General features: G+C 36.7%; 1 protein-coding gene across 3 annotated transcripts in view; it reads right to left on the bottom strand.

The window, feature by feature from the left end:
* HOMER1 (homer scaffolding protein 1) overlaps nt 1-27026 on the bottom strand; it is a 142675-nt gene that overhangs the window by 8884 nt on the left and 106765 nt on the right. Inside the window, exons 6-8 of one of the 3 annotated variants that reach the window (XM_011959203.1) lie at nt 19790-19946; nt 15436-15546; nt 14735-14815 (exon numbers count right to left, since the gene is read on the bottom strand). The exons of 1 other annotated variant lie outside the window; for it this stretch is intronic. In XM_011959203.1, coding sequence (XP_011814593.1) covers nt 14735-14815; nt 15436-15546; nt 19790-19946 — 349 coding nt within the window. The remainder of the gene's footprint in view (nt 1-14734; nt 14816-15435; nt 15547-19789; nt 19947-27026) is intronic. One more of the 3 variants, XM_011959204.1, reaches the window with a different exon arrangement.

Raw genomic sequence — 27026 nt, 5'->3', positions numbered from 1 at the left:
AAGAGATAAGCATCTTGTCACCTAAAAAGGACCCCCTTCAGACCAACAGGGCATTTCTCAGCAGAAACCTCACAGGCCAGGAAAGAATGGGGTGATATATTCATAGTGTTGAAAGAAAAAAACAAAAAACAAAACTGCTAGCCAAGCATACTACATCCAGCAAAATTATCCTTTGTAAATGAAGGAGAAATAAAGTCTTTCCCAGAGAACCAAAGGCTGAAAGAATTCATCACCAGTATATCAGCCCTACAAGAAATGCTCAAGGGAGTTCTAAGTCTGGAAATGAAAGGATGACATTTTCCATCCTGAAAACACATGAAAGTATAAAACATTTTAAGCAAACACACAAATAAGGAAGAGAAAGGATTCAAATGGTATCACTACACCAAATCACCACAAGGAACAATAGGATAAAAAGGAAGGAACAAACAACAAAACAACCAGAAAGCAATTAGCAATGTGACAGGAACAAAACCTCAAATATCAACAGTAACCTAGAATGAAAATGGATTACATTCTCCACTTAAAAGATACAGACTGGCTGAATGGATTACAATTATGACCAACTATATGCTGCTTACAAGAAACATACTTTACTTGTAAAAAGACTTACAGATCAAAAGTAAACGTATGGAAAAAGATATTCCATGCAAATGGAAACCAAAAGTGCAGAGGAGTAGTTACACCTATATCAGATAAAATATACCTTAAGCCAAAAACAGTAGAAAACATGAAGTCACTATATAATGATAGAGAGATCAATCCAGCAAGAGGATATACATGTTTCCAATACTGGCACACCTAAACTCATGAAGTAAATATTACTAGACTGAAAGACAGATAGATTCCAATACAGTAATTTGTGTGGTACTTCAACACCCCAGTCTCATCATTAGACAGATCAAGACAGAAAATCAACAAAGAATCATTGTATTTAAACTGGGCCTTGGACAGATTGTAGTTAACAAACAGACTTAACAGACTTTTTTTTTTTTTTTTGAGAAAGAGTCTAGCTCTGTCGCCTAGGCTAGAGTGCAGTGGTGTGATCTCGGCTCACTGCAACCTTTGCCTCCCGGGTTTAAGCGATTCTCCTGCCTCAGCCTCCCAAGTAGCTGGGACTACAGGCGCCCGCCACCTCGCCTGGCTAGTTTTTGTATTTTTAGTAGAGATGGAGTTTCACCATGTCGGCCAGGTTGGTCTCAAACTCCTGACCTTGTGATCCGTCCACCTTGGCCTCCCAAAGTGCTAGAATTACAGGCGTAAACCACTGCACCTGGCCTACAGAACATCTTACACAACAATTCTTCTCATTACCACATGGAAATTTCTCAAAGACAGATCATATGTTAAGCCACAAAACAAGTCTCAACAAATTTCTAAAAATTGAAATCGTATTATCTTCTCAGACCACAATGAAATAAAACCAGAAATCAATACCAAGAAAAACTTTGGAAACTATACAAATATATGAAAATTAAACAACATGCTCCTGAGCAACCATTGGGTCAATGAGGAAATTAAGATGAAAATTAAAAAATATCTTGAAACAAATGAAAACAGAAATACAACATACCAAACTCCATGTGACACAGCAAAAGCAAAAGCAGTACTAAGAGGCAAGTTTATAGCAATAAATGCCTACATCAAAAACGCAGATTTCAAATAACAATCTAACAATGTGCCCCAAGAAACTAGAAAAGCAAAAATAAACCAAACCCCAAAATAGCAGAAGGAAATAATAAAGACCAAAAAACAAAACAAAAAAATAAAGGATCAATGAAACAAAAATTTGGTTCTTTGAAAAGATAAACAAAATTGATAAATCGCTAGCTAGACCAAGAAGAAAAAAAACCCAAATAAACAAAATCAGAAATGGAAAAGGAAGCATTACAACTCACACTACAGAAATAAAAAAGATTACGAGAGACTATTACGAGGTACACACGAACAAACTGGAAAACCTGGAGGAAATGGATGAATTCCTGGAAACTTATAACTTACTAAGATTTGAATCAGAAACAGAAAACGTGAACAGACCAATAACAAGTAGCAAGACTGAATTAGTAGTAAGAAGTCTCCAAACAAAGAAAAGTGCAAGACCAGAGGGCTTCACTGCCGAACTCTACAAAACAATAAAGAACTAATACCAATCCCCTTCAAACTATTCCATAAAAATTGAAGAGGAGGGAATTTTTCCTAATTTATTCTATGAGGCCAGCATTACTCTGATGCCAAAAAGCAGACAAAGACACAACAAAAAAACTATAGGCCAATATCGCTGATAAACACAGACGTAAAAATCCTCAACAAAATACCAGCCAACTGAATTCAACAGTGTATCAAAAAGATGATATACCATAATCAAATGGGATTTATACCAAGGAAACAAGAATGGTTTAACACAGAGAAATTAATAAATGATATAACACATCAACAGAATGAAGGAAAAAAATATGATCATTAATAGATGCAGAAAAAACATTTGATAAAATCCAACATCCCTTCACGATAAAAATGCTCAAAAAACTAGGCATAGAAGGAACATGTCTCAAAATAATAAAAGCCTAAGTGACAAACCCACAATTAACATCATAATGAAGGAGGAAAAGTTTTTCCCTCAGAGATAGAGTGAGACCTCTATCTCTCACCATATATAAAAATTAATTCAAGATGGATTAACGACCTAAAACTATAAAATTACTAGAAGAAAACATTTTAAAAAACACTTCTGGACACTGGTGTAGGCAAAGACTTTATGTCTATGACTTCAAAAACATAGACAACTAAAACAAAAATAGACAAATGGGATTATATTAAACTAAAAAGCATCTGCACAGCAAAGGAAACAACAAAGAGACAACCTGTTGAATGGGAGAAACTATTCACAAACTATTCATCTGACAAGGGACTAATATCCAGAATACACAAGAAACTCATACAACTCAACAAAAAACCACAAATAATTCCACTAAAAAGTAGGCCAAGGACATAGACAGTTCTCAAAAGAAGACATATTATGGCTAACAGGTATATTAAAAAATGCTCAATATCACTGATCATCAAGGAAACACAAATCAAAACCAAATAAGATATAATCTTATGGCCAGGTGATGGCTCATGCCTATAATCCTAGCACTTTCGGACGCTGAGGCAGGTGGATCACCTAAGGTCAAAAGTTCCAGACCAGCCTGACCAACATGGTGTAAACCCCATCTCTACTAAAAACACAAAAATTAGCTAGGCATGGTGGCGGGCATCTGTAATCCCAGCTACTCAGGAAGCTGAGGCAGGAGAACAGCTTGAACCTCGGAGGCGGAGGCTGCAGTGAGCTAAGACTGTGCCATTGTGCTCCCGCCTGGGTGACAGAGTGACACGCTGTCTCAAAAAAAAAAAAAAAAAGACAAAAAAGAAAAAGAAAAAAGAAAAGCTATCATCTTACTGTGATTACAATGGCCATTATTATTACTTTTAGATAACATCAGAATTGAATTGATAGAATAACTATCATTAAAAAGACAAAAAAGAAGAGATGCTGGTGAGCATACGGAGAAAAGGGCACTCTTACACAATGATGGTGGAAATGTAAATCAGTACAACTACTAAAAACTACTGGAGATTTTTTTAAAAAATTAAAAATAAAAAAACTACCATACAATCATGTAATCCCAATACTGGATATATGTCCAAGGGAAAATAAATCAGTACATCAAAGGGATACCCACACTTGCGTGTTTATCACAGCACTATTCACAATACCAAAGACATGGAATCACCCTAAGTGTCCATTAGCAGACAAATGGATAAAGATAATGTGGTATATATACAATGGAATATTATTCAACCTTAAAAAGGAGTAAAATCATTTCATTCGCTGCAACGTGGATAGAACTGGAGGTCATCATGTTAAGTGAAATAAGCCAGGTACAGAAAGACAAATCCTGCATCTTCTTACTGATAAGTGGGACCTGAAGAACTTGATCTCATGGACATAGAGTATAGAATGATGGTTACCATAAGCCAGGAAAGGTGTGACGGTGGGAGGAGAAAATGAAAAAAGATCAGTGAATGGGTATACATTTACAGTTAGATAGAAGAAATAAGTTCTAATGTTTGATAGCAGACTAGAGTACCTATAGTTAGCAACAATATATTCTATATTTCAAAGTAGTTATAAGAGAGGGATTGAAATATTACCAACACACAGATAAGTATTCAAGGAGCTGAATATCTTGAACACCCTGATGTGATCATTATACAGACTACACATGCAAAAATTATTACATGTATCCCATAAATATGTAAAATATTATCTATCAATAAAAGGAAACAAAGGCAAAAACAAAGTATAAAATCCTACTGGGCAGGAGGTTATGCTCTGTATTTGTTAAAGAGCCTAAAATACTACAATGATTAAAAGAAAATTAATAACAATTATAAATACCACCAATGGGGCAGATTAGCTTAATTTCCTTCCTTCCTCCTTCCTTCCCTCCCTTCCCTCCTTCCTTTCCTTTCTTCCTTCCCTTCCTTCCCTCCCTCCCTCTCTCTTCCTCCCCCTCCCTCGATTTTCCTGACTCAGAGTCCTGAGTAGCTGGGACTATGGGTGCACACCACCATGCCCAGTCAATTTTAAAAATATTTTTGTGGGCTGGGTGCGGTGGCTCAAGCCTGTAATCCCAGCACTTTGGGAGGCTGAGACGGGCGGATCACGACATCAGGAGATCGAGACCATCCTGGCTAACACGGTGAAACCCCGTCTCTACTAAAAAATACGAAAAAACACTAGCCAGGTGAGATGGCGGGCACCTGTAGTCCCAGCTACTGGGGAGGCTGAGGCAGGAGAATGGCGTGAACCCGGGAGGCGGAGCTTGCAGTGAGCTGAGCTCTGGCCACTGCAGTCCAGCCTGGGCGACACAGCAAGACTCCGTCTCAAAAAAAAAAATTTTGTGGAGACAGGGTCCTACTATGTTGCCCAGGCTGGTCACAAACTCCTAGTCTCAAGCAATCCTTCTTCCTCAGCATCCCAAAGTACTGAGATTATAGTACCAAATCCAGCTTTAATTTTCTATAAATTTAAATCTTGCATTATTTAATCTAAATAAAAGCTGCAGAAAAATCGACATCTGATATACATCTTAAGCTCTTATGAATAAGATGTATTATTGCCCTATAAGATTGTTAACCTTCTATATAATAGGAAATATAAACAATCAAGACAAGTATAAATAATTTAAAAGAAAAATGGGTAAAACACATACACACACATTTTGAAGAAGTTATTCAACAATTACATCTTCTGTGTACTAGGCATTGGGGATAAAGCAGTAAATAAAACAAAGATGGTTCCTGTTTTAATAGAACATACATTCTAAAAGGAAGACACTGGCAATAAAGAGGTAAACAGAATAGATTTCCGGGCAGCCATGGTAACAGTGACTGTGTATACAGCAATCTACCAACTATCCTCCCCAAACTGTATAAACTATACAAAGGTGTGCAAATTCCATGACTTTGACATAACTAGAAGACACAGAACAATACAAACATCAAATTGCCTTTAATTAGAAAATATAAGCATCAATTTCCAGCAGAGGTATTTCTCAAGCTCTCACTCTAACCCTTTGCAAAAGGGAAGGCAGAGTTGTGGGGGCAATGCCCAGAAGAGCAGAGAACAAAAGGCCTCAGACTAAACTACAGTAACCCCAAGAAAGAGAAAGACCATTACCAGTGTGAATGCCAGAATACTGAAAAAAAAGTTCTAGAAAACCAGAGCAGACTATAAGAAAGGAACTTAACAGTATAAACGAAACTTGAGGAAGTAGTCTGAGAAACACTGAAGACAATTTCCAAAGAGCAGAAGATAAAAGGAAGAGAAAGGAATCTTTCAGATTAAAGGGAAAAAGAAGAAAGGAAAATTTAAGACCAAAGACAAACTATTAAAGGACATACAATCTTTCTTCCAATTGTCTCTGCAAAAGAGGGTGTTTTTGAACTAACAATTTATAAACCACCCCACACTGCTATTCTATCCACAAAACGCAAATGTGTAAGCAATCTTCATCTACACCAACTTTTATAAAAGGAAACAGAAAATAGAAAATACTAAAAACACTTGAGTAGATGAATCTGCCCAAAACCAACTATGAAGCAGAAGAAAACTCTAACACAATATTCCACTCTGAACTAAATATTCTCAAATAAGCATTTAAAAACAAGTTTGAATTATATATTGAAAAACTTAGAATAGAAATGGGTAAAACAAACATAACTCCAAAGAACAGAAAGGTTGATTGAACTCATGAAAGAAACAAAAGAAAAAGGCAAAATCTATCAGAAATGAAAACTGAGTTATAAGGACTCAAGGAAAAATAGATTTGAATAAAACTATTTTTAATTCAATTATTACTTATTATTTTAAATAATCCTAGAGAATGAAAGTGAGATAAAGTAGAGAAAATAAAAAGAGGTTGCAAAAGACAAGAAATCAAATTACATAAAATTGGAGCTCCTGAAGAAGAAAAACAACACATTAGAACAGAACTAGTTCTAATTTAAAACTTTTATGCAAGAAAACTTCCTAGAAATACAGAAAAACCTGGATATACAAATTAAAAAGGCCCACTGTGTACCTGGGAAAACACCCTCAACAATGGATTTTGTGAAATATTCTAGTATATCATTTAAACTTTATTTTAAAAATAAAGGAAAAATCCTCAGGGCATACAAGCAAAATGAATTCAGAACTTATAAGGCAAGAGAATCAGATTTCTCAAAAGAGATATACAAAACCCTTGTATAATGTAGTGTCATTTTCAAGTAATTCAATGAAAGAAAGTTATGAACCAGGGATTTTATATTAAATATCTTGCCAAGCTGTCACCCCAATACTTAATACATGAGAAAAAAAAAAAGTTTAAACAAGCAAGATCTCAGAAAATATGTATCCATGAGCTCTTTTGCAACCATCCACAAGAAGATAAGCTTTATCCAACCAAGAGATCACGTGGGAACTTCAGAAAAAGGACTGATGGTGAGTGCTATGATTTGAATGTGTCCCCTCCAAAATTCAAGTATTGAAATGTAATGGCCAATGAGATGCTATTAAGAAGTGGGGCCTTTAAGAGACGATTAGGTCATGAGGGCTCCTCTCCTCATGAATGGGAGTAAGGTCCTTATAAAAGAGGTTTTCTCTGCAGTGTTGCTGGCTTGCTCTTCCATCTTCCCCCCCACGAGGAGGCAGCATTCATTCCCTCTGGAGGATGTAGCAACAAGGCATTATCTTGGAAGGGGAAAGCAGTCCCACAACCAAACCTGCCCGTACCTTGACCTCGGCTTTCCAGCTGCCAGAAGTGTGAGAAATTTCTGTTCTTTATAAATTTCCCAGATTGTAGTTTTCTATTATAGCAGCACAAAAGGACTAAGACAGTAAACATTTAATATATTTCATGTATAAAGACTAAAACAAATGTAGACGATGGTTAAAAAACAATCTGTTAAGTATTCTGACAAGGTAGAAATAATGCAACCGAAAAACAGGAAGAGAAAGGAAAAATGAAAGCAGAATAAGCACATTATTATTAAGTATGTTAATAGTTCAGAGTCAAAGGATATTAAAAACTAACAAACCAGGCCAGGCGCGGTGGCTCATGCCCGTAATCCCAGAACTTTGGGAGGCTAAGGTGGGAGGATTGTTTGGCCCCAGGAGTTCGAGACCAGCCTAGGCAACAGAGTGAAATCCCATTTCTACAAAAAATTTAAAAATTAGCCAGGCTTGGTGGCATACACTTATAGTCCCAGCTCCTTGGGAGGTTGAGTAGAGAGAAATGCTTGAGCCCATGAGGTCGAGACTGTAGGTATCTGTGATTGTGCCACTGGCCTCCAGCCTGAGTGACAGAGTGAGACTGTCTCAAAAACAAAAACCAAACAAACAAACAAAAAACCCCCCCAAAAACAAACCAGATAGTATATAAATATGAACACAGGTAACTAGGAGCATTCTAAAGGGGTGGAAGTTCAAAGGTAACTATTACAACAAAATTAAGATCATTTTAAATATCAAGAGATATTTAAAAAGCAAATATAAAGATAGTTAAAAAGAGCAAAGAACACATCATATAGAAAAATTATTAATATAATGCACACACAGAAATGATAACATGCCGGGCGCGGTGGCGCAAACCTGTAATCCCAGCACTTTGGGAGGCCGAGACGGGCAGATCACAAAGTCAGGAGATCGAGACCATCCTGGCTAACCCGGTGAAACCCCGTCTCTACTAAAAAATACAAAAAACTAGCCAGGCGTGGTGGTGGGCGCCTGTAGTCCCAGCTACTCCGGAGGCTGAGGCAGGAGAATGGTGTAAACCCGGGAGGCAGAGCTTGCAGTGAGCTGAGATCCGGCCACTGCACTCCAGCCTGGGCAACAGAGCGAGACTCTGTCTCAAAAAAAAAAAAAAAAAAAGAAATGATAACATAATGATGAGTTGAGACCAAACATAAAAATCACATCAATAAACACGAATGAGTTATCTACTAAAAAATATTTTCAGTTGGGTCACAAAGCACTATCCAAGTATATGTACACAAGACACACAAGGAGCATTCATAAAAACTGATAAAATATTCGGTCACCAAAAAAGTAGCAGTAAATTATGTAACATAGAAATTACACAAATAAAACCCTGTGATCCCAATGCAACAGAACTAGAAATTAATAACTAAATCAAAAGATTAAAAAGACCCTTCCACCAGAAAATTAAGGGACTTTTTATACTTTTCATACAGCTGTTGTATGAAAAGGAAATAAGGTCAAAATTACAGAATTTCCAGAATAATGAAAACATTAAATATCAGAATCTATGGGATACACTTAAAGCAATGATCAGAGGAAGATCAATAGCCTGAAACACACATATAAACAAAAGTGAAAGAATGAAAAAAAGGAATTAAATCCCCTTTCAAAATGCTAAAACATAAAAAACCAAACAAAGCACAAGGCAGGAATAAACAAGATAAAAATGGAAATTCATAAGGTAAATTCATAAGTGGCATTTACTAGTTAATCAAAATCTTGTGGGTTTTTTTTTTTTCCCAGTGAGACAGGTCTTGTTCTGTCTCCAGTGCTGAAGTGCCATGGCACAATCATGGCTCACTGCAACCTCAACCTCCTGGGCTCAAATGTTCCTCCACCTCAGCCTCCCATGTAGCTGGTGCTACTGGACCACAGGTAGGTGCTACTGGACCACAGGTAGGTGCTACCACATCCAGCTAATTTTTTGTAGAGACAAGGTCTGGCCATGTTGTCCAGTCTGGTCTCAAACCTGGACCCAAGCAATCTTCCCGCCATGGTCTCCTAAAGTGCTAGAATTACAGGTGTGAACCACCGCACCTGGCCAAAATCTTTTTTTTATGTATTGAAAAAAAAAAAGGCCAGGTGCAGTGGCTCATGCCTGTAATCCCAGCAATTTGGGAGGCCGAGGCGGGCAGATCACAAGGTCAGGAGATCGAGACCATCCTGGTTAACACAGTGAAACCCCGTCTCTACAAAAAAATGCAAAAAATTAGCCGGGCGTGGTGGCGGGCGCCTGTAGTCCCAGCTACTTGGGAGGCTGAGGCAGCAGAATAGCTTGAATCTGGGAGGTGGAAGTTGCAGTGGGCCGAGATCACGCCACTGCACTCCAGCCCAGGCAACAGAGCGAGACCCTGTCTCAAAAAAAAAAAAAAGAAAAAGAAACTTCACAAAGTAGACACATCACTACTAACTTTAGGTAATCACAAAAGAAAGTGAGAAAGAACAAGTATATCAAATAAGAAGTATAAGAGTTCCCATTGAATACAGTCATGCACAGCATGACAATGTTTTGATCAACCGTGACCAGCATATGCAACAGTGGTCCCATAAGATTATAAGGGAGCTGAAAAACTCCTATCACCCAGCAGCTGCCATATCGTCACAGCACAATGCAGTACTCATGTGTTTGTGGTGATGCCAATATATCTACCATGCTGTCAGTTGTATAAATGCATAGCACATACAATGATGTATAGTACATAATATTTGATAAAAATAAATGGCTATGTCACTGGTTTATGTATTTATACTACACTATAATAAACTTTTAAAGTTATTTTAAAGTGTACTCCTTCTACTTATTTAAAAAAACATTAATTATCTGACAGTCCTAGGCAGGTGCTTCAGGGGGTATTTCAGAAGAAGGTAATGTTATCATAGGAGATGACAGCTCCATGCCTGCTATTGCCCTTGAAGACCTTCCAGTGGGACAAGATGTGGAGGTAGAAGACAGTGATATTGATGATCCCGACCCTGTGTAGGCATCGGCTAATATATGTGTTTGTGTCTTTGTTTTTTAAAAGAAGTTTAAAAAGTTTTAAAAACATTTTTTAATAGGAGGAAAGGTTATAGATTAAGGATATAAAGAAAATAGTTTTGTACAGCTGAATACATGTTTATGTTTGCAGCTATTACAAAAAAGTAAAAAGTTAAAAAAATGTAAATGTTTATGAAGTTAAAATGTTACAGTGAGCTAAGGCTAATTTATTACTGAAGAAAGAACATTTTTTAAAAATAAATGTAGTATAGTCTAAGTGTAGTGTTGATAAAGTCTACAGCAGTGAATGGTAATATCTTAGGTCTTCACATTCACTCACCACTCACTCACTGACCCACCCAGAGCAACTTCCAATCCTACGGGTTCCATTCATGGTAAGTGTCCTATTCAAGTATACAATTTTTTATCTTTTCTACTGTATTTTTACTGTACCTTTTCTATCGTTTCTACTGTATTTTTACTCTATGTTTTCTGTGTTTAGATGTGCTTAGATACAAATATATGAATACTTACCACTGTCTTACAAGGGGGTGGAGGGAGGGAGGGAGGGAAAAGAAGGGAGAGGAAGAGAGAGAGAGAGAAGAGAGCCATCCAGAATAAAACAAAGCAAATATAGCCAAAATGACATTTGGGGAATACAAGTAAAGGGTATATAAAAAAATTCTGTATTATTCTTGCAACTTTCCTGTAAGATTGAAATTATTTCAAAATAAAAAGTTTAACTAAAGAACTTATTTATGTAACCAAACACCACCTGTTCCCAAAAATCTATTGAAATAAAAATAAATAGTTTAAAAACAAAATAGATAAAAAACAAGATCATTTCAGATAGTGATAAGTACTAAAAGGAAAATAAAAATTAGTAATACTACAAAAAAATACCTGGGATGGGGTATGGGGACTGTAGCATAGTGAGTAAATTGGGAAGTCAGAGAAATTAACATCTGAACTAAGACCTAAACTAAAAATAGAAGCCAGCCATCCGGAGATCTGGGTAAAAGTTCCAGGTAAAGATATTCCACATGTTCTAAAGTGAAAATGTACTTGTGACTTCAAGATACAGATAAAGACCAAATGCATGTGAAAAACTGTTCAATGTTACTCATAATTTAAAAATTAATTAAATAGTTGAGTCACTTCATTTCTTAAGAGATGGCAAAGAAGGGGTCCGGGGGGTACCAATATCCAGTGGGTACCCTGCTTTTCTAGATGTCAATTTCCCAGCATAAGAAATTTTAAAACATTGACACCAAGCAATTCTCGTTTGAAAGTTTATCTTAAAGAAATAATCAGAAAGGCAAAGATCTATGAAAAAGGTTGTAATATTATTTATTTATAGCATAACATTGGAAACAACATATTGCCATTACTATAGGAATGCTGGAAGAAAACTATGATACCTCTATATGGGAGAATTCTATGCAGCCATTGGGCTTATGACATAAAGTTAGATAAAAATGTATATAAAAAATTGCATCTATATCCATTTCTTGTAAAGAAAATATTATCTAAACAAACACTGGGACAAGGAAATGCCAATTACTTTGCCTTAAGATGATAGGATTATGATTTTTTTAATATTATATAATTATGATTTTATACTTACCTTGTTAAGTATATTTTTTGAAATTTTTCTAATTTTTTTTACAATGGGCATGTTTTTCATAGATATTTATAACAGAAATATCCAAATATTGCCAAATATCAAAAACTCATAAATTAGAAAAACTGTATCATGGTATCCTTAATTTACCCATAACTATACATTTCCTATCCACATTCATACCTCTAACTCAACTCTACATACTGCAATTTCAGGATTCTTTTCCATCCAAGGAATTTAATGATCCCAGTTTTCTATACTGAACTTATGAATGGAGGCTCAAGGGTGCTGGGACTTTTGATAAACAGAAGATGTTTCTGTGGGAGGGAGAAGGCTGCAGAGGAGGAAATTTTTTTTGAATTGGAAAAAATATGTTATTTTCTGTAGCATGTGCTTTTAGAATTCATCCTTGGGTTTTCTAAAAGCTTCCCTGTCCTGCTCCAGGTAGGTTGTTTTAATGATATTTTTGATATTCAGTGAAATGATGGGTAAGAATTATATTCACAATTTCAAGTGCCAGCTATAAAATTCAATTACTGCTCTATAATGAAATCCATTCATTCACACATTTATTGAGAAAGGGTCTCATTCTGCCATCCAGGCTGGAGTGCAGTGGTATGATCATAGCTCACTGCAACTCCCAATTCAAGTGAGGCTCAAGTGATCCAAGCAACTGGGACTACAGGTGCACACCACCACTCCCAGCTAATTTTACTGTTTCATTTTTTGTAGACACAGCATTTCGCTATGTTGCCCAGATTGGCCTCGAACTCCTGGCCTGAAGAGATCTTCCTCCCTCAATCTCCCAAAGCACTGGGATTATAGACATGAGCAACTATGCCTAGCTTCAAATACATTTAGAATTATCAACATGGAAATTTGATATAAATATATCATCTCTTGGTTTCTCTTCATAAGTGAGACAATGTAAATGTGTATATAACTGAAAATATTTTTTAAAAGAATCATTAAGGATGACTTGACTGTTGCCTGAAGAAGTGTGATAATGCAGAAAGAAAAGACTTTGGAATAAAACAAATCTAGGTCTCATTACTTTCTAGCTAAGTGCCTTAATAACTTGTTAACACCTTTGAACTGCTGTCTTCTCTTTGAAAATGGGGATACCCCACCTGTTAATGTGAGAATTAGAGCTAATGTAAGTTAAATGCTTAACATATGCCTGAATCATCGCAAGTACTCAAAAACCAAAACAAATCAAAGACAGAACTCGATTGAATTTCCCCCTTTCTTCCAGCCCTGATTCCATGCTTCATATTTAAGTTCTACATCAGGATTTCTCAACCTTGGCATTACTGACATTTTGGGTTGGATAATCTGATGCATAGCAGCAGCTCTGGCTTCGTCTACTAGGTATCCGTAGTGTCCCCCAACTGTGAAAATAAAAAATGTTTGCACACATTGCTAAATGTCCCCTGGGCTTCAAAAGTGCCCCAAGTTGATGACCACTAATCTACATGGACGATTAAAATATACAAACAGCATTTAATAGGGCCAACTGAAACAAGTGATCTCATTTTTCCCAGACTACTGAAAGCTAGTGATGGGAAGGGGAGAGGGAAATATTCCATTTTATATAAGGAATCTGTTTATTTCATGAAGGGTTATTATGAAGGGGTTTAAAGCCCATGTCTTTGACCACTAAAACAATGTATTTTATTGAGTTTTAAAATTTGACTGTCTCCATTTAAATATAGGTTGGATAAGTTAACCTCTCCAAGCTTCAGTTTCTTCGTCTGGGTTATTATGACTGTTATATGGATTAAATGCATAATACAGGCAAAGTGCTAAGCCCAGTGTCTGATATGTACTCAATAAATGTTGGCTGTTCTTCTTATAGTCTAGGTGCTCTTTCCAATCCTGGGCTTTCAGGTCCCTCTTATTATGCCTTACCCCAAATTCCTCACTCTATACATATACTTATTTCTACTCCCCAAAGTCATCCTAACCCTTCTTTATTGAGGCACCTAACCCTGAGAGTGTAAGAAAAGTGCCTGAGCTGGTAAGAGAAGACTTTGGTAATGAATTCTGAGAAATCTTCCCTTACCATGTCTGACTACCACTGACACATGATGTTTTTTGTATACTGGAATCAGAAAGCATACTACTTATGCAGAAAAAAAGTGAGTAAAAGTAATTACACTGAATAACAAAGAGTACTAACTTGTGTTCCATTAGGGCACAACTATTGGTATAATTCATACATTAGTACATTGTGGGGGGAAAAAAAAGAGCAATGTTCCCAAATTGAATAAAATCAATTTGCAAATTTTTCTTTAAATTCAGGGTTTTCTTTCTTTCTTGTTCTTTCTCTCTCTCTCTCTCTCTCTCTTTTTCTTTTTATTAAGACAGGATCCCATTCTGTTGCCCAGGCTGGAGTACAGTGGTGTGATCATGACTCACTGCAGCCTCAACTTTCTCAGCTCAAGTGATCTTCCTCAGTCTCCCAAAGTGCTGAAATTACAAGCATGAGCCACTACACCCAACCCCAGGGTATTTTTTGTTTTTTAATTAAAAGTAGAAATTTCCAAAAGAATTTACTAAATAATTTACAATTTATAAATGACCATCTATGATAATTATAAGCTACACAGATGAAGTTACCAAGTAACTTTTTAAAAATCAAAGATTAGTCATGAATCAGAAGTCCTGGAAAAGAAAAATGACCAAAACCTACAAAATGGAGTTTCAGAAAAAAAGTCACTGGTATGTGAAAAAATGATGCCTTTCTATGCAGAGATGAATAACAATTTTTACTACAGCTCACCTGTAGTTTCTGAGTCAAAGAGTCCCTCTGTTCTTGTAGTTCTCTGGCATTATCAATTTCTTGTTTTAATCTTTCTATTTCCTAGAAAAGGCAGAGAAATGTCTTAATATTTAAACTGTATCAAGGAAAGGGAAGGTCTTGTTTTTCCCTGAAATTATTTATTTTAGAAAAAGATGATTTTAAAAACATTCCTTCATACTGACTTTTAGAGGGATGAATTTATCTTTATAAGTACGTTGTCTAGAACGGAATAATCTTAAGCAACAGCAACAAGTCTAACTTGGTGGTTCTGGTACAGCACTGCTTTGAAATAACAATCTGAACATTTTAATGTTGCTTCAAGCTTTGTGGATATAATTATTTCCTAAGATATTAAAGTTTTGACTGGAACCCAGAGAAAGCAACAGCTTTTAAAATTCATTTAACCTCTAATGATTTTCTGTTGACTGTATAAATGCAACTCTCATCTGGAAGGCAATAGGTGGTATCTCAGTCTGACTGCCTCACCACAGTTCACAATAACAGAAATGAGGATAGGGAAAATATGAGCAAGCGTAATACCACTCAAAAAAAATTTCATCCTAAAAAAAAAGGTCACAATCTGACTTTATTCCATAAAATACCTTTAAATTTGACATGGAATCTAATACTTGGTACACATATGTTAGTTAGATTACAGATGAGTAAAAAGCAGCAAATACCTCTTCCTTCACTTTCAGTGTCTCTTCCAGTTCTTGTATTGTCTGATTTAATTCTGTCTTATGAGTATGTACTGCATTTGCTTGGCTACTAACACATTCAAGTTCCGTCACCTAAAATCAAATGAGAACACAGATTAACTTAAAGTTCAGCTTTAAAGAGTTTCTTGCTAAAGACATAGCCCCAAATAAGTGAAGAGTATATTCTGAATAAATACATAAAAATTAATTTGAGAAATATTAAGACACTCAAGGTAGAGTGAATATAAAACTAGGAAAAGGGAAAAAGACTAAAGGAAATAATTATTTACATGGTTTGGTCATGGAAAGGTTATGATAACTTAAATTAAGTGATTAATGACAGTAGAGAATCCCTATAATGAAAGTCTTCTTTAAAAATTTCTTCCAAAAACATATTCAAGATCAGATATGGCCATCTGTCCTTCATCTGTAGCCTTCAAATTCAATATAGGTTCTGAAAACTGGCCTTGCAGAAGTGAGAACTTTTTCAAATACATTTCCAACATGTAAGAGAATCTGGAAGAGAAAATAGGCTTAAAATACAACTTAAATCATTACATACTAGAATGACTTTACATCAACAGTGTCTCTTATGGGTAAGATAAAATTTTGTTAGTCAATAAGAATTTACCGAGGGCCCAAAGAGTAATATAACTTTTAATGAGCACTTGGTATTTTTTGAGAGAACAGAGAGGGGCACTGTCCTTAAAGTTATACCATCCCAAACTAGAATCAATAATAGAAGTCAACATAAACACACACTCACACACACACACACACACACGCACACACCCTATCGCAGCTCTTTACACGTATCATGTACTCACAAAATTTTGGTTTACTAGAAAATAGTAAATTCTAGACTATTAAGGAAACAGAGTAAATCCCTCCCCCTGGCATTTTCCAAATATCAAATTACCTTCTACATTCTGTGATTCTATCTCTTATAAAATTTTCCTCCTTTCTTCTTATATACTAATAGCCTTGTTACAAACCCTTATCACCCAGGCCTGAACAAAACCAACAGCCTCCCAATGGACTTAATTATAACCTTTTCCTATTCTTCTCTGCAAACTGCTAACAGATTCATCTTTCATTCCTGTGATTCCGCCATTCAAAGACTTTCAGCAGCTCATCTTTTTTACGATATCAGATCTAAATCCTCAGATCCTCTGTATATTGGCCCCAACCTTCTCAACCATCCACACTGCCCAAGATATTCAGTGAGTATTTCCAACTAAAAGCAGGCAAATCTCCTTGTCCTAAGAACAAGTGATATTCATTCCCAACTTGTTGATTTAACTTGAATGTCGTCTCTTGCCTCTGAAAACCATTCGGACCTAACCAAACCCTTAACTCTTAGCTCAGCACGTACTTTCTCCAGAAAGTCATTCCTATCTGCCCAAGCCTTTAAGGCTCTCCTCTGGTTCATAAAACCAAGCATCTGTTCAAAAATCTTGAGAATTATTTCACTTATTGTTTAATATGTATTTGTTTTCTTTGTCTCATTATATAATAAATTCCTTAAGGGGAGTTCCAATTCTGATAATGATGAAATAGTTTTTATTGGAGTAACTTTCCTATAGAAAACAATTGCAAATTGTGGGCAAAACTTAAAAGTCAACTATTTGAAGGACCTGGTGAGTAACCAAAGTGGGCAAAAGACTGCAAGAAAAGAGTCACTTTGGGTGACATATACATTTCCACATCTGCAAGAAAGCAGTTACTTTGGGTGATATACACATTTCGATATCTTTTTGCCTGAAGGCACTCTGCAGTCTGGCTGCATTGCTTGACTGAACTCAAACAGAAATCCATAGTCTTATTTCTCTGAGGAGCCTGAGAATTTCAGGACTCTGCAGAACACCTGGAACAACTAGGAGTAGGAAAAGAGCTGGAAGGCTGAAAGAACTAAACTGTGACGGTGCTCAACACAGAGATGACAGTTTGAAGTTCTGCTAGTCCCTGCTAAATTAGAGGGCCTTGGTAAATACCTCAAGCTTTTCAGTGAAACCTTGGAAGGGTTATGTCTTAGAGATAAAGATTTCCTAGGACAATGTGATTTACCCTAGGGTTACAGCAAAATTGAAATAAATGAATTCTAACAAAGCATAAATATACAACTCCACAAATTCAAGATAATCCCCAAATAATTTAACTGCCTGCTGAAACAAAAACTGATTATTCAAAAACAACAAAATCTGTGGTCTCTGCAACATCTCATTTACGATGTCCAATACACAATTAAAAATGACTACATGAGGCCGGGCGCGGTGGCTCAAGTGTGTAATCCCAGCACTTTGGGAGGCCGAGAGGGGCGGATCACGAGGTCAGGAGATCGAGACCATCCTGGCTAACACGGTGAAATCCCGTCTCTACTAAAAATACAAAAACTAGCCGGGCGAGGTGGCGTGTAGTCCCAGCTACTCGGGAGGCTGAGGCAGGAGAATGGCGTAAACCCAGGAGGCGGAGCTTGCAGTGAGCTGAGATCTGGCCACTGCACTCCAGTCCGGGCGACAGAGCGAGACTCCCTCAAAAAAAAAAAAAAAAAAGACTACATGATAGTTCCTTAATATTTTCTGACTATGACAATTGTCATAAATCGTTTTTTTTTTAATTGTGGTAAAAAACATATAACATAAAATTTATCATCTTAGTCGTTTTAAGTGTGTAGTTCAATGGTGTTAAGTATGTATATTCACACTGCTGTGAAACAGATCTTCAGAACTTTTTTAACTTGCAAAACTGAAAGTCTATAACCATTAAACAACTCTCCTTTCCCCCATCTAAGTTAATTTTTATACACAGAATAGAAAAACATTTACTCAGGTTTCTAACTTTTCCTTCCTGTCTCAACTCCATTTCCTTTTTTTTTTCCTTGCTCTGTCAACCAAGCTGGAGTATGCAGTGGTGTGATGTCAGCTCACTTCAGCCTCCGCCTCCTGGGCGCAAGTGATGTTCCCACCTCAGCCTCCTGAGTAGCTGGAACTACATGGACATGCCACCACACTCAGCTAATTTTTTTATTTTAGTGGAGACGGGGTTTCACCATATTGCCCAGGCTGGTCTAGAACTCCTGGGCTCAAGCAATCTGCCCTCCTTAGCCTCCCAAAGTGCTGGGATTATAGATGTGAGCCAATGTGCCCAGCTTGGAATCCTTTTTAAAAAGAGAACTTAAAGGCATCTGTTGGGTGAAGCACTTCTATGCCTTGAATTTAAAAAAAAAATCTTCTTTTTTTGTTTTTTAGAGACAGGTCTTGCTCTGTCACCCAAGCTAGAGTGCAGTGGGGACATCATAATTCACTGCAGCCTCCAATTCCTGGGCTCAAGCAATCCTTCCCATTCAGCATTCCAAGTAGCTAACAGTGTGTGTCACCATGTTTGGCTAATTTAATGGAGATAGGGTCTTGCCATGTTGCCCAGGCTAATCTCAAACTCTTGGCCTGAAGCATTAAAACACTTTACAAGTAATTATTTGGGCTTCTGATATTAATGGTATTGAAATTTCTGATTTTCTTTTTCTGCACCAAATCTCTAATATTACCAAAGTTAATAATTTTCTACTTGTATTTTTCAAATTATTCCTTCTTTAAAAAGAAAATAATAAAAGCAGCTTATTGACTCACTGCAACTCATTGAGACAGTGCAATTACATGGCACTTCAGTGTCTCAACAAATTTTCATAGGAATTGTACAGAATACATATTTTTGACTCGGTGCAACTACATGCCAATTAAGTATTCAATTAATCTTCATAGGAATTGTACAGAGTACTTGTTATTCCTATTTTACAGATGAGAATATTGACCTGGAAGAAGGAAATAACTTATCGAAGATCATATAGATAATAACCAGTAGAACTGGAATTCACACTCTGGAACACTCTCGTCTTGTAAACCAGAAATGGAGAATCCCCAACCCAGGACAACTCAGGGAAAAAGCATTCTCACTTCACCATCAACACCCAAAGCTGAAATTCTAATTAAACTACTCCCTGAATTTTTTCTCAGCACACACCTTAACTACCATGTCAGTACTAATCAACTAGCACTAATACATTAGTGCTTTTATGTACTTTGTGCATTACTGCTAGTCCCCATGGACAATATAGGGAATCAACATGGTTTGTTGACTTCAAAAGGCGTATATTCTTCATTCTCATTAAACTATGGAAAATATTTTTCTTAACCAAACAAATGCATACAATACAACCCATATATATGTCCTGACATCCTAGAACTAGAAGATACTCCTGTGCTGAATCTACATGCAAATTTCTTCTGATCAAGAAAACCTGTTAGCCCTAAATCCCTGTAGACATCAGCCCTGAAATTACCCGCTTGTGCAGACGTTCTGCTTCCTCTTGATAGGCAGCAAGTTGCTGTTTCCATTGTTTCACATTGGCAGTGGACTCCAGCAGGGCTGCAGTGAGTTTGGCATTATTTCCTTTGAGGGTAGCCAGTTCAGCCTCCCAATGTTTGCTGATTGCTGAACTGAAATAAAACAAAAAGAAAATTCTATCCATTACACCAACTACTGTTACCTTGAAGGGACAGCAGTACTCAGTTCTATTGTAGGGTTTATAGTCTAAGAATGTTTTCTTTTTTTTTTTTTTTTTTGAGATGGCGTCTCGCTCTGTCGCCAAGGCTGGAGGTGCAATCTTGGCTCACTGCAACCTCTGCCTCCTGGGTTCAAGTGATTCTCCAGCCTCAGCCTCCCAAGTAGCTGGGACTACAGGTGCACGCCACCATGTCCAGCTAATTTTTTGTATTTTTTTAGTACAGATGGGGTTTCGCCATGTTGGCCAGGCTGGTTTTGAACTCCTGACCTCAGGTGATCCACCTGCCTCAGCCTCCCAAAGTACTGGCATTACAGATGTAAGCCACATGACCAGCCCTAAGAATGTTTTCAAAGACAATCCCAAAATACTAAAAAACACAAATACTTCGCCAAAATATTCCTAGTAAAGAAAACCTGGCAAGCGAAGAAATACAAAAAGTACCCAAGTACCAGGCTTAACGTGGAATGTTTCCCACTTTCATTATGACAGATACAGGTATCTACAGAAGAGTTTCCACCTATTCTCTTTTAAGGAACAAACATTATAGCCTGAAAAACATTTATTTAAAAAAACTAACAATGTATTATATTTTTACTTGTGTCAAACCCTACAAACCCTAAAGTATAATGTCATTCCTTAATGAAAACATATGAGGATGCTTAAATGTCATAAGGTTTGGGATATGTAATGTAGTATTTCTTTTGAAATTGTTGTTGATTTATTTCATCTTATTCAGCACCTTAAAATGTCAAAAATATAAACATTTGCTACAATAAACTGATTTCATAGGAAAGGCTATGCCTAGAAACTGGTTCTAATGACTTGACTTCTGATATAATTCCAGTGTCATAAAAAGAAGAAGACTAAAGCAATCACCTTTTTTCCTCATTTAATGTTCTACTTGTTAAGCTACTACAGTTAAGTATCTCAACTAAAACAATTTTCTACTACAAGACAATTCTTTTAGTTGGAAAGACTCCTCTTGAAAATTCCTTTCTTAACTTTCCAACGAAGAGAGAATTGCCTCATTAGAAAGAAAAAGGTTGTTTCTCTTTCTCATTATTGAAGTTTATTTCTGTTAGTAAAATTCTACTAACCTCATCCCATTAACTAAGTAGTTACTAAGTCACCATTTTTTGGGGGTTTGATAAGTCATTCATATTCTAGGGTAAATTTGATGGATTGATATTTTATAGTAATTTTAGTTTATATTTTATTTAAAAAGCATAGTTTTCATCATCAAGATTTCTAAAGCTTATCACCAGAAATATGACAGATTAGCATCATGAACCCCTTGATATGATGATGCATAGAGAACGACACAAGATTGTGTCTGTAGTATTCTTGCAATAAACGCGTAACTTCAGTCAAAGAATGAGAAAATATCATATAAACCCAAACTAAGGGACAATCTGTAAAATAACTGAAACTCTTCAAACATGTGAAAAAAATGAAGGAAACAAGAAATAACAGTTAAATGCAAAGTGGGATCTTAGGTAGGCTCCTAGAACAGAAATGGAACATTGGTGAAAACTGAGGCTTAGTTAGTAGTATTGTATCAATGCTACTGTCCTGGATTTGATCATTGTATTATGTTTACACAAGATGTTAACATTAAGGGAAGTTGGGTGAAGGGTATATGGATACTCTGCACAGATTTTGTGATTTTTCTGTCTAAAATTAGTTTAAAATGAAAAGTTAAAGATATTCCTAAAGTTTACTGAGAAAATATCATCAAAACATGAAAGGACAGAATCAAGCAACAAGCTAAGCTATTAATTTAACAATTCATTTCTATCCTGAAAAAGAAAGCTCTTTTCTTATTCTTCCTTTGTAAAATGATTTTTCAGATTCAGGTCTTCTGAGCAAAGCATGCTTGGATTCACCTGCTCTAACTGAATTATAGATTTTTCTTTAAACCACCTACCAGTTTTTTCCCCTACAGAGATGCATTTTATTTAAATGGAAACTTCAATCTGACAATTGAAATCTTAGTGAACTAATTTAAACATCTGTTATATGTCAATAGCAAACCCTTCTTTAAAAATTAACTAGAAGAAAAAACGAGTATTTACTCCTAAAATCCATTTGTCAAAATTACACAATTATAAAGTAAAATGGATTACCACATATTTATAGCAGGAGAAATAATTTTAAAATGAGGGTGTTTTTCTATCATATTTATCTGGGTTTTATTTTATAGTCACTAGACAGTAAAATCCATCAAGTATTTTATAACTGCTCACATCACAAGTATTCAGTCATTATCTATGTTACTTTGGAGCCAACACTCAAGCACTTTGGTTCTCAGTTCTTTATATGTCAAATAAAGAGATCAGTCAAGATTTATATTATCCAAATATTAGCATGTGGCTATTTAAATGTAATAGTTCAAAATTAAAGTAAAAAATTCAGCTTTGAAATTGAGACACATTTCATGTGATCAACAGCCACACATGACTAGTGGCTACCACCCTGGACAGCAAAGATACAGAACATTTCATCATGACAAAAAGTTCTACTGAGCAGTACTGTTCAAGAGGATCCCTACATTCTGCCTTTTCTTTCTTTTTTTTTTTTTGAGACGGAGTCTTGCTCTGTCGCCCAGGCTGGAGTGCAGTGGCCGGATCTCAGCTCACTGCAAGCTCCACCTTCCAGGTTCACGCCATTCTCCTGCCTGAGCCTCCCGAGTAGCTGGGACTACAGGCGCCCGCCACCTCGCCCGGCTAGTTTTTGTATTTTTTAGTAGAGATGGGGTTTTCACCGTGTTAGCCAAGATGGTCTCGATCTCCTAACCTTGTGATCCGCCTGTCTCAGCCTCCCAAAGTGCTGGGATTACAGGCTTGAGCCACTGCGCCCGGCCATTTTCTTTCAATTTTCTTTTCTTTTCTCTTCTTTTCTCCTTTCTTCCTTTCTTTCTTATTTTGAGACAGAGTTTTGCTCTTGTTGCCCAGGCTGGAGTTCAATGGCACGATCTCAGCTCACACAACCTCCGCCCCCCAGGTTCAAGTGATTCTCCTGCCTCAGCCTCCCAAGTAGCTGGGATTATAGGCACCTGCCACCATACTCAGCAAATTTTTTTTTTGTATTTTTAGTAGAGATAGGGTTTCACCATGCTGGCCAGGCTGGTCACTAACTCTTGACCTCAGGTGATCCACCCACCTCGGCCTCGCAAAGTGCTGGGATTACAGGTGAGAGCCACCATGCCCAGCCCTGATTGCGTCTTCAATTCTGTGCATGAGGCTGAACTGTGTCCCTCCAAAATTCATATATTGAAGTCCTAACCCCCAGGATCTCACAGTATGACTGTATTTGCAGATAGAGTCTTTAAAGAGGTAATTAAGGTTTAATGTGGTCACTAGTGTGGGCCATAATCCAGTATAAATGATGTCCTTACAAGAGGAGGAGATTAGGACACATGAACATAAAAAGAGACCACAGCCATCTACAAGTCAAGGAGAGAGGCCTTGGAAGAAACAACCCTGCAGACGCCTTGATCTCAGACTTCTAGTTTCCAGAACTATGAGAAAATAGATTTCTATAGTTTAAGCCACCCAGTCTACAGCATTTTTTAGGACAACTCAAGCAAACTAATAAACATAATTTTTTAAACCCACACTATGTAGCCTATCAATTTGCCCCATCTTCCTGAACTGAAGTACAAGGATTATATTTCCTGTTCTAATCAAGCTGGCTTTTCTGTGATGCGCTGTTCTCAATCAGATTCTCATTTGTTTTCTATGAATTTTTGTACAATTTTTTTCTATCTTCAGAATCCATTTATCAGATTGCATTTTTTCCTTTCACTGATTCAAGTTTTCTCCAACAAGTATTTTCCAGTTATTACATCCATCCTTTCACTTACTAGCAAAGCCTGGTGCTTGCCAATCTGTGCATGCTTAACCAATGTGCTGACTAAATGAAAAGGAAAGTTATTCACTATGAAATAAGTGCAAGGCCAACCTCAGATCAAATTAATTAATTAGTACATTTTATAACACTTTAATATTAATAAAGTTTTCAACACTAATAAAAACCTCAAATATAAATATTTTAGCTCTCACATCAGGGAGTACATTTCACACTAGTTTTGGGTAGTAGAATCATAGGGAGTTTCTTGACTCCCATTTTAAACCTATCATACATGCACATACCATAACAGGGATTTCATCTATAAAACACTGTAGATCTGGAACATGGAGAATCTACAACAAACCTGTTTTTTTTTTGAGACGGAGTCTCGCTCTATCACCCAGGCTGAAGTGCAGTGGCTGGATCTCAGCTCACTGCAAGCTCCGCCTCCCGGGTTCACACCATTCTCCTGCCTCAGCCTCCCGAGTAGCTGGGACTACAGGTGCCCGCCACCTCACCCGGCTAGTTTTTTGTATTTTTTTTAGTAGAGACGGGGTTTCACTGTGTTAGCCAGGATGGTCTTGATCTCCTGACCTCGTGATCCATCCGTCTCGGTCTCCCAAAGTTACAACAAACCTGTTTAAGAAAAGGTTGGTATTCCTGAACAAATTGCCTTGTTTTGGTGTAATTTACAACTTAATATCGACTGGCAGAAGTACTTTTTATATGAGTAATCTAGGTAGTTATAATACCACATCAATTATTTTAAAACGCTTGACTGTTGAAGTGTATGTTTAAAGTAGGTTAGCAGATTCTTCAAATTCATCCTAGCATCTTCCAGCATTTTCATATTTGGTTGGTATTTAGACCCAAGGAAGCTCAAGTTTAAGATACAACTCTGGTAAAATCTTAAAATATACTATACGTTAATGATAAAATCCAGGTAAGTGTAATCATTTTATTTTCTACATGTATCACGAAGATAACTTCACAATTTCATGTTTGGAATGGTACTTATGAGCAAGATGGCTACTAAAAGCATTTCTAAGGCTCTTGGGAGCCAGAGATACAAAAGGGAATTTGTACCCTCTTGCAGGTTCTTTACCACAGACTTCTATCAGGTTCTCAGGAGAAAGATTGGAGAGGCAGAGAGAAAGACTAAAGAAAGAATCCTGGATGAGGGGAGAGACTTCCATTTGGGAAATTCACAAAGTTTAGCCAAGACCCTTCTCCACAGGACCAAAATTTTTTAAACCAATGGGAGAAAAATACCCCTAAATCCTGTCATTCTCCCACTTAATCTGGATTCAGGCGAAGACCTGTTATGGCTGGAGGCAAAGAGAATAAAACTCTGTAACTCTGTTGAGAGGAACAGAAAATAGTCCTGGATTCAGAGGTCTCTAACCTGTGGGACAGAGGCAGGAAACTCCTACACAAGACTCTCAAATATCACAAGGCTGAATTTACCTGCTACTGGGAGAGGGGCAGGATCACTGAGAAAGCCTCATTTCTGAGATCCTGGGACAAAGGGTCTATCCAAGACTGAGGCTGGACAAAAACAACAGAGAACCCCATCCTGTCCTCTATGATAGTAGCCTTCCATTGCAGGAAGGTCAAGACTGCAGAGACAGACCTTCTTTGAGGTGTGCACACACACAAAAATGACCAAAAATTGAGTATCGAGCAGTGAGTAGAACCCTAAGCACAAGGTAATGCTAGAGATGTTTAAAGGCTATAGCATACTCATAGTAACCACACCAACAACAAAATCAAAATCCATTTCAACCCCTGAATGGACTAACGTTCATATTAACAGCCTAGCAGAAGAGTCATACCCATTTCTAGGAGGAAATAGTGTGAATCATTACTGTCCTCTATGCAATGTTTGGCATTCAATGAAAAAAAGAAAATTACAAGATGTACCAAAAAGCAAGAAAACAAACAAACAAACAAAAAACACTACTCACTGTCAAGAGAGAAAGCAATCAACAGAATCATACTCAGAGATTAATCTGATCTTGAATATATCAAAGAAGGAAGTAAGACAGCCATGCTAAAGGTGTTAGTGGAAAGAAGGACATCACTTTCACTCAGATTGTGAATTTTAGCAGAGTAATGAAAACTATGGGAAAGAATCCAATAGAAATGTTAGAAATAAACAACATAATAACAGAGGTGAAGAATGCCTTTGACAGGCTCAGTGAACTTGACACAGCTGCATAAAGTCTGTGAACATGAAAACAGATCAATAGAAATCAGCCAAACTGAAACACAAAGAGAAAAAAGAAAAAGAGTTTCTAAGATATGAAGGGCCATATAAACTATCTAACAAATGTTTAACTAGAATCATAGAAGAAGAAGAGAGAACGGCAGAGGAAATATCTGAATTTCATAAAGGATGAGTACTTTCAAAAAATAAAAGACATGAAACCACAGGTGCAAAAAGCACAAAAACATATTATACGTGGAGGAACAAAAATAGCAATTATAGTAGCTCCTTATTCATTGTTTCTCCTTCTATGGTTCCAGTGACACATGGTCAACTGTAGTCTGAAAATATTACAGTATGATAAAATATTTTGGGAGAGGGAGAGAACACATGCATATAACTTTTATTACAGCATATTCCTATAATTGTCCTATTTTATTGTTAGTTCATGTTGTTAATCTCTTACTGTGTCCACTATATAAATTAAACTTTATCACAAGTATGTATCTACAGAAAAAAACATAATACATATAGGGTTCAGGAATATCCATGGTTTCAGGCATCCACTGGGAGTATTTCAATATATCTCCTGTGGTTCAGGAGGGACTACTGTATAGTAATACTCCATCACAGACAATGCAATCCAGAAGACAGTGGAGTGACAGTGTTGAAAGAAAACAATTCTCATCCTAGAATTCTACACATAGGAAAAATATCTTTCAAAATGAAGGTGAAATAAAGAGGGAGCTCAGACAATTTATTACTAGAAGATGTGTCCTACAAGAAATATTAAAGTTCTATAAGTGAGAGTATGATCCCAGACAGAAATGTAGATCTATACAAAGAGATGAAAGTATCTGAAAATTATTAAAATGAAGGTAATTATAAAAGGTCCAAAAGTATGTTAATTCAAAGGAGAAATAATAGTCTTTTAAACAAATGATGCTAAAA

The sequence above is a fragment of the Colobus angolensis genome, unplaced genomic scaffold (assembly GCF_000951035.1).
Source record: "Colobus angolensis palliatus isolate OR3802 unplaced genomic scaffold, Cang.pa_1.0 Scaffold49, whole genome shotgun sequence".
NCBI lineage: Eukaryota > Metazoa > Chordata > Mammalia > Primates > Cercopithecidae > Colobus > Colobus angolensis.
Note: the sequence above shows the minus strand (reverse complement) of the source record. Positions and strands in the feature narration are given on the sequence as shown.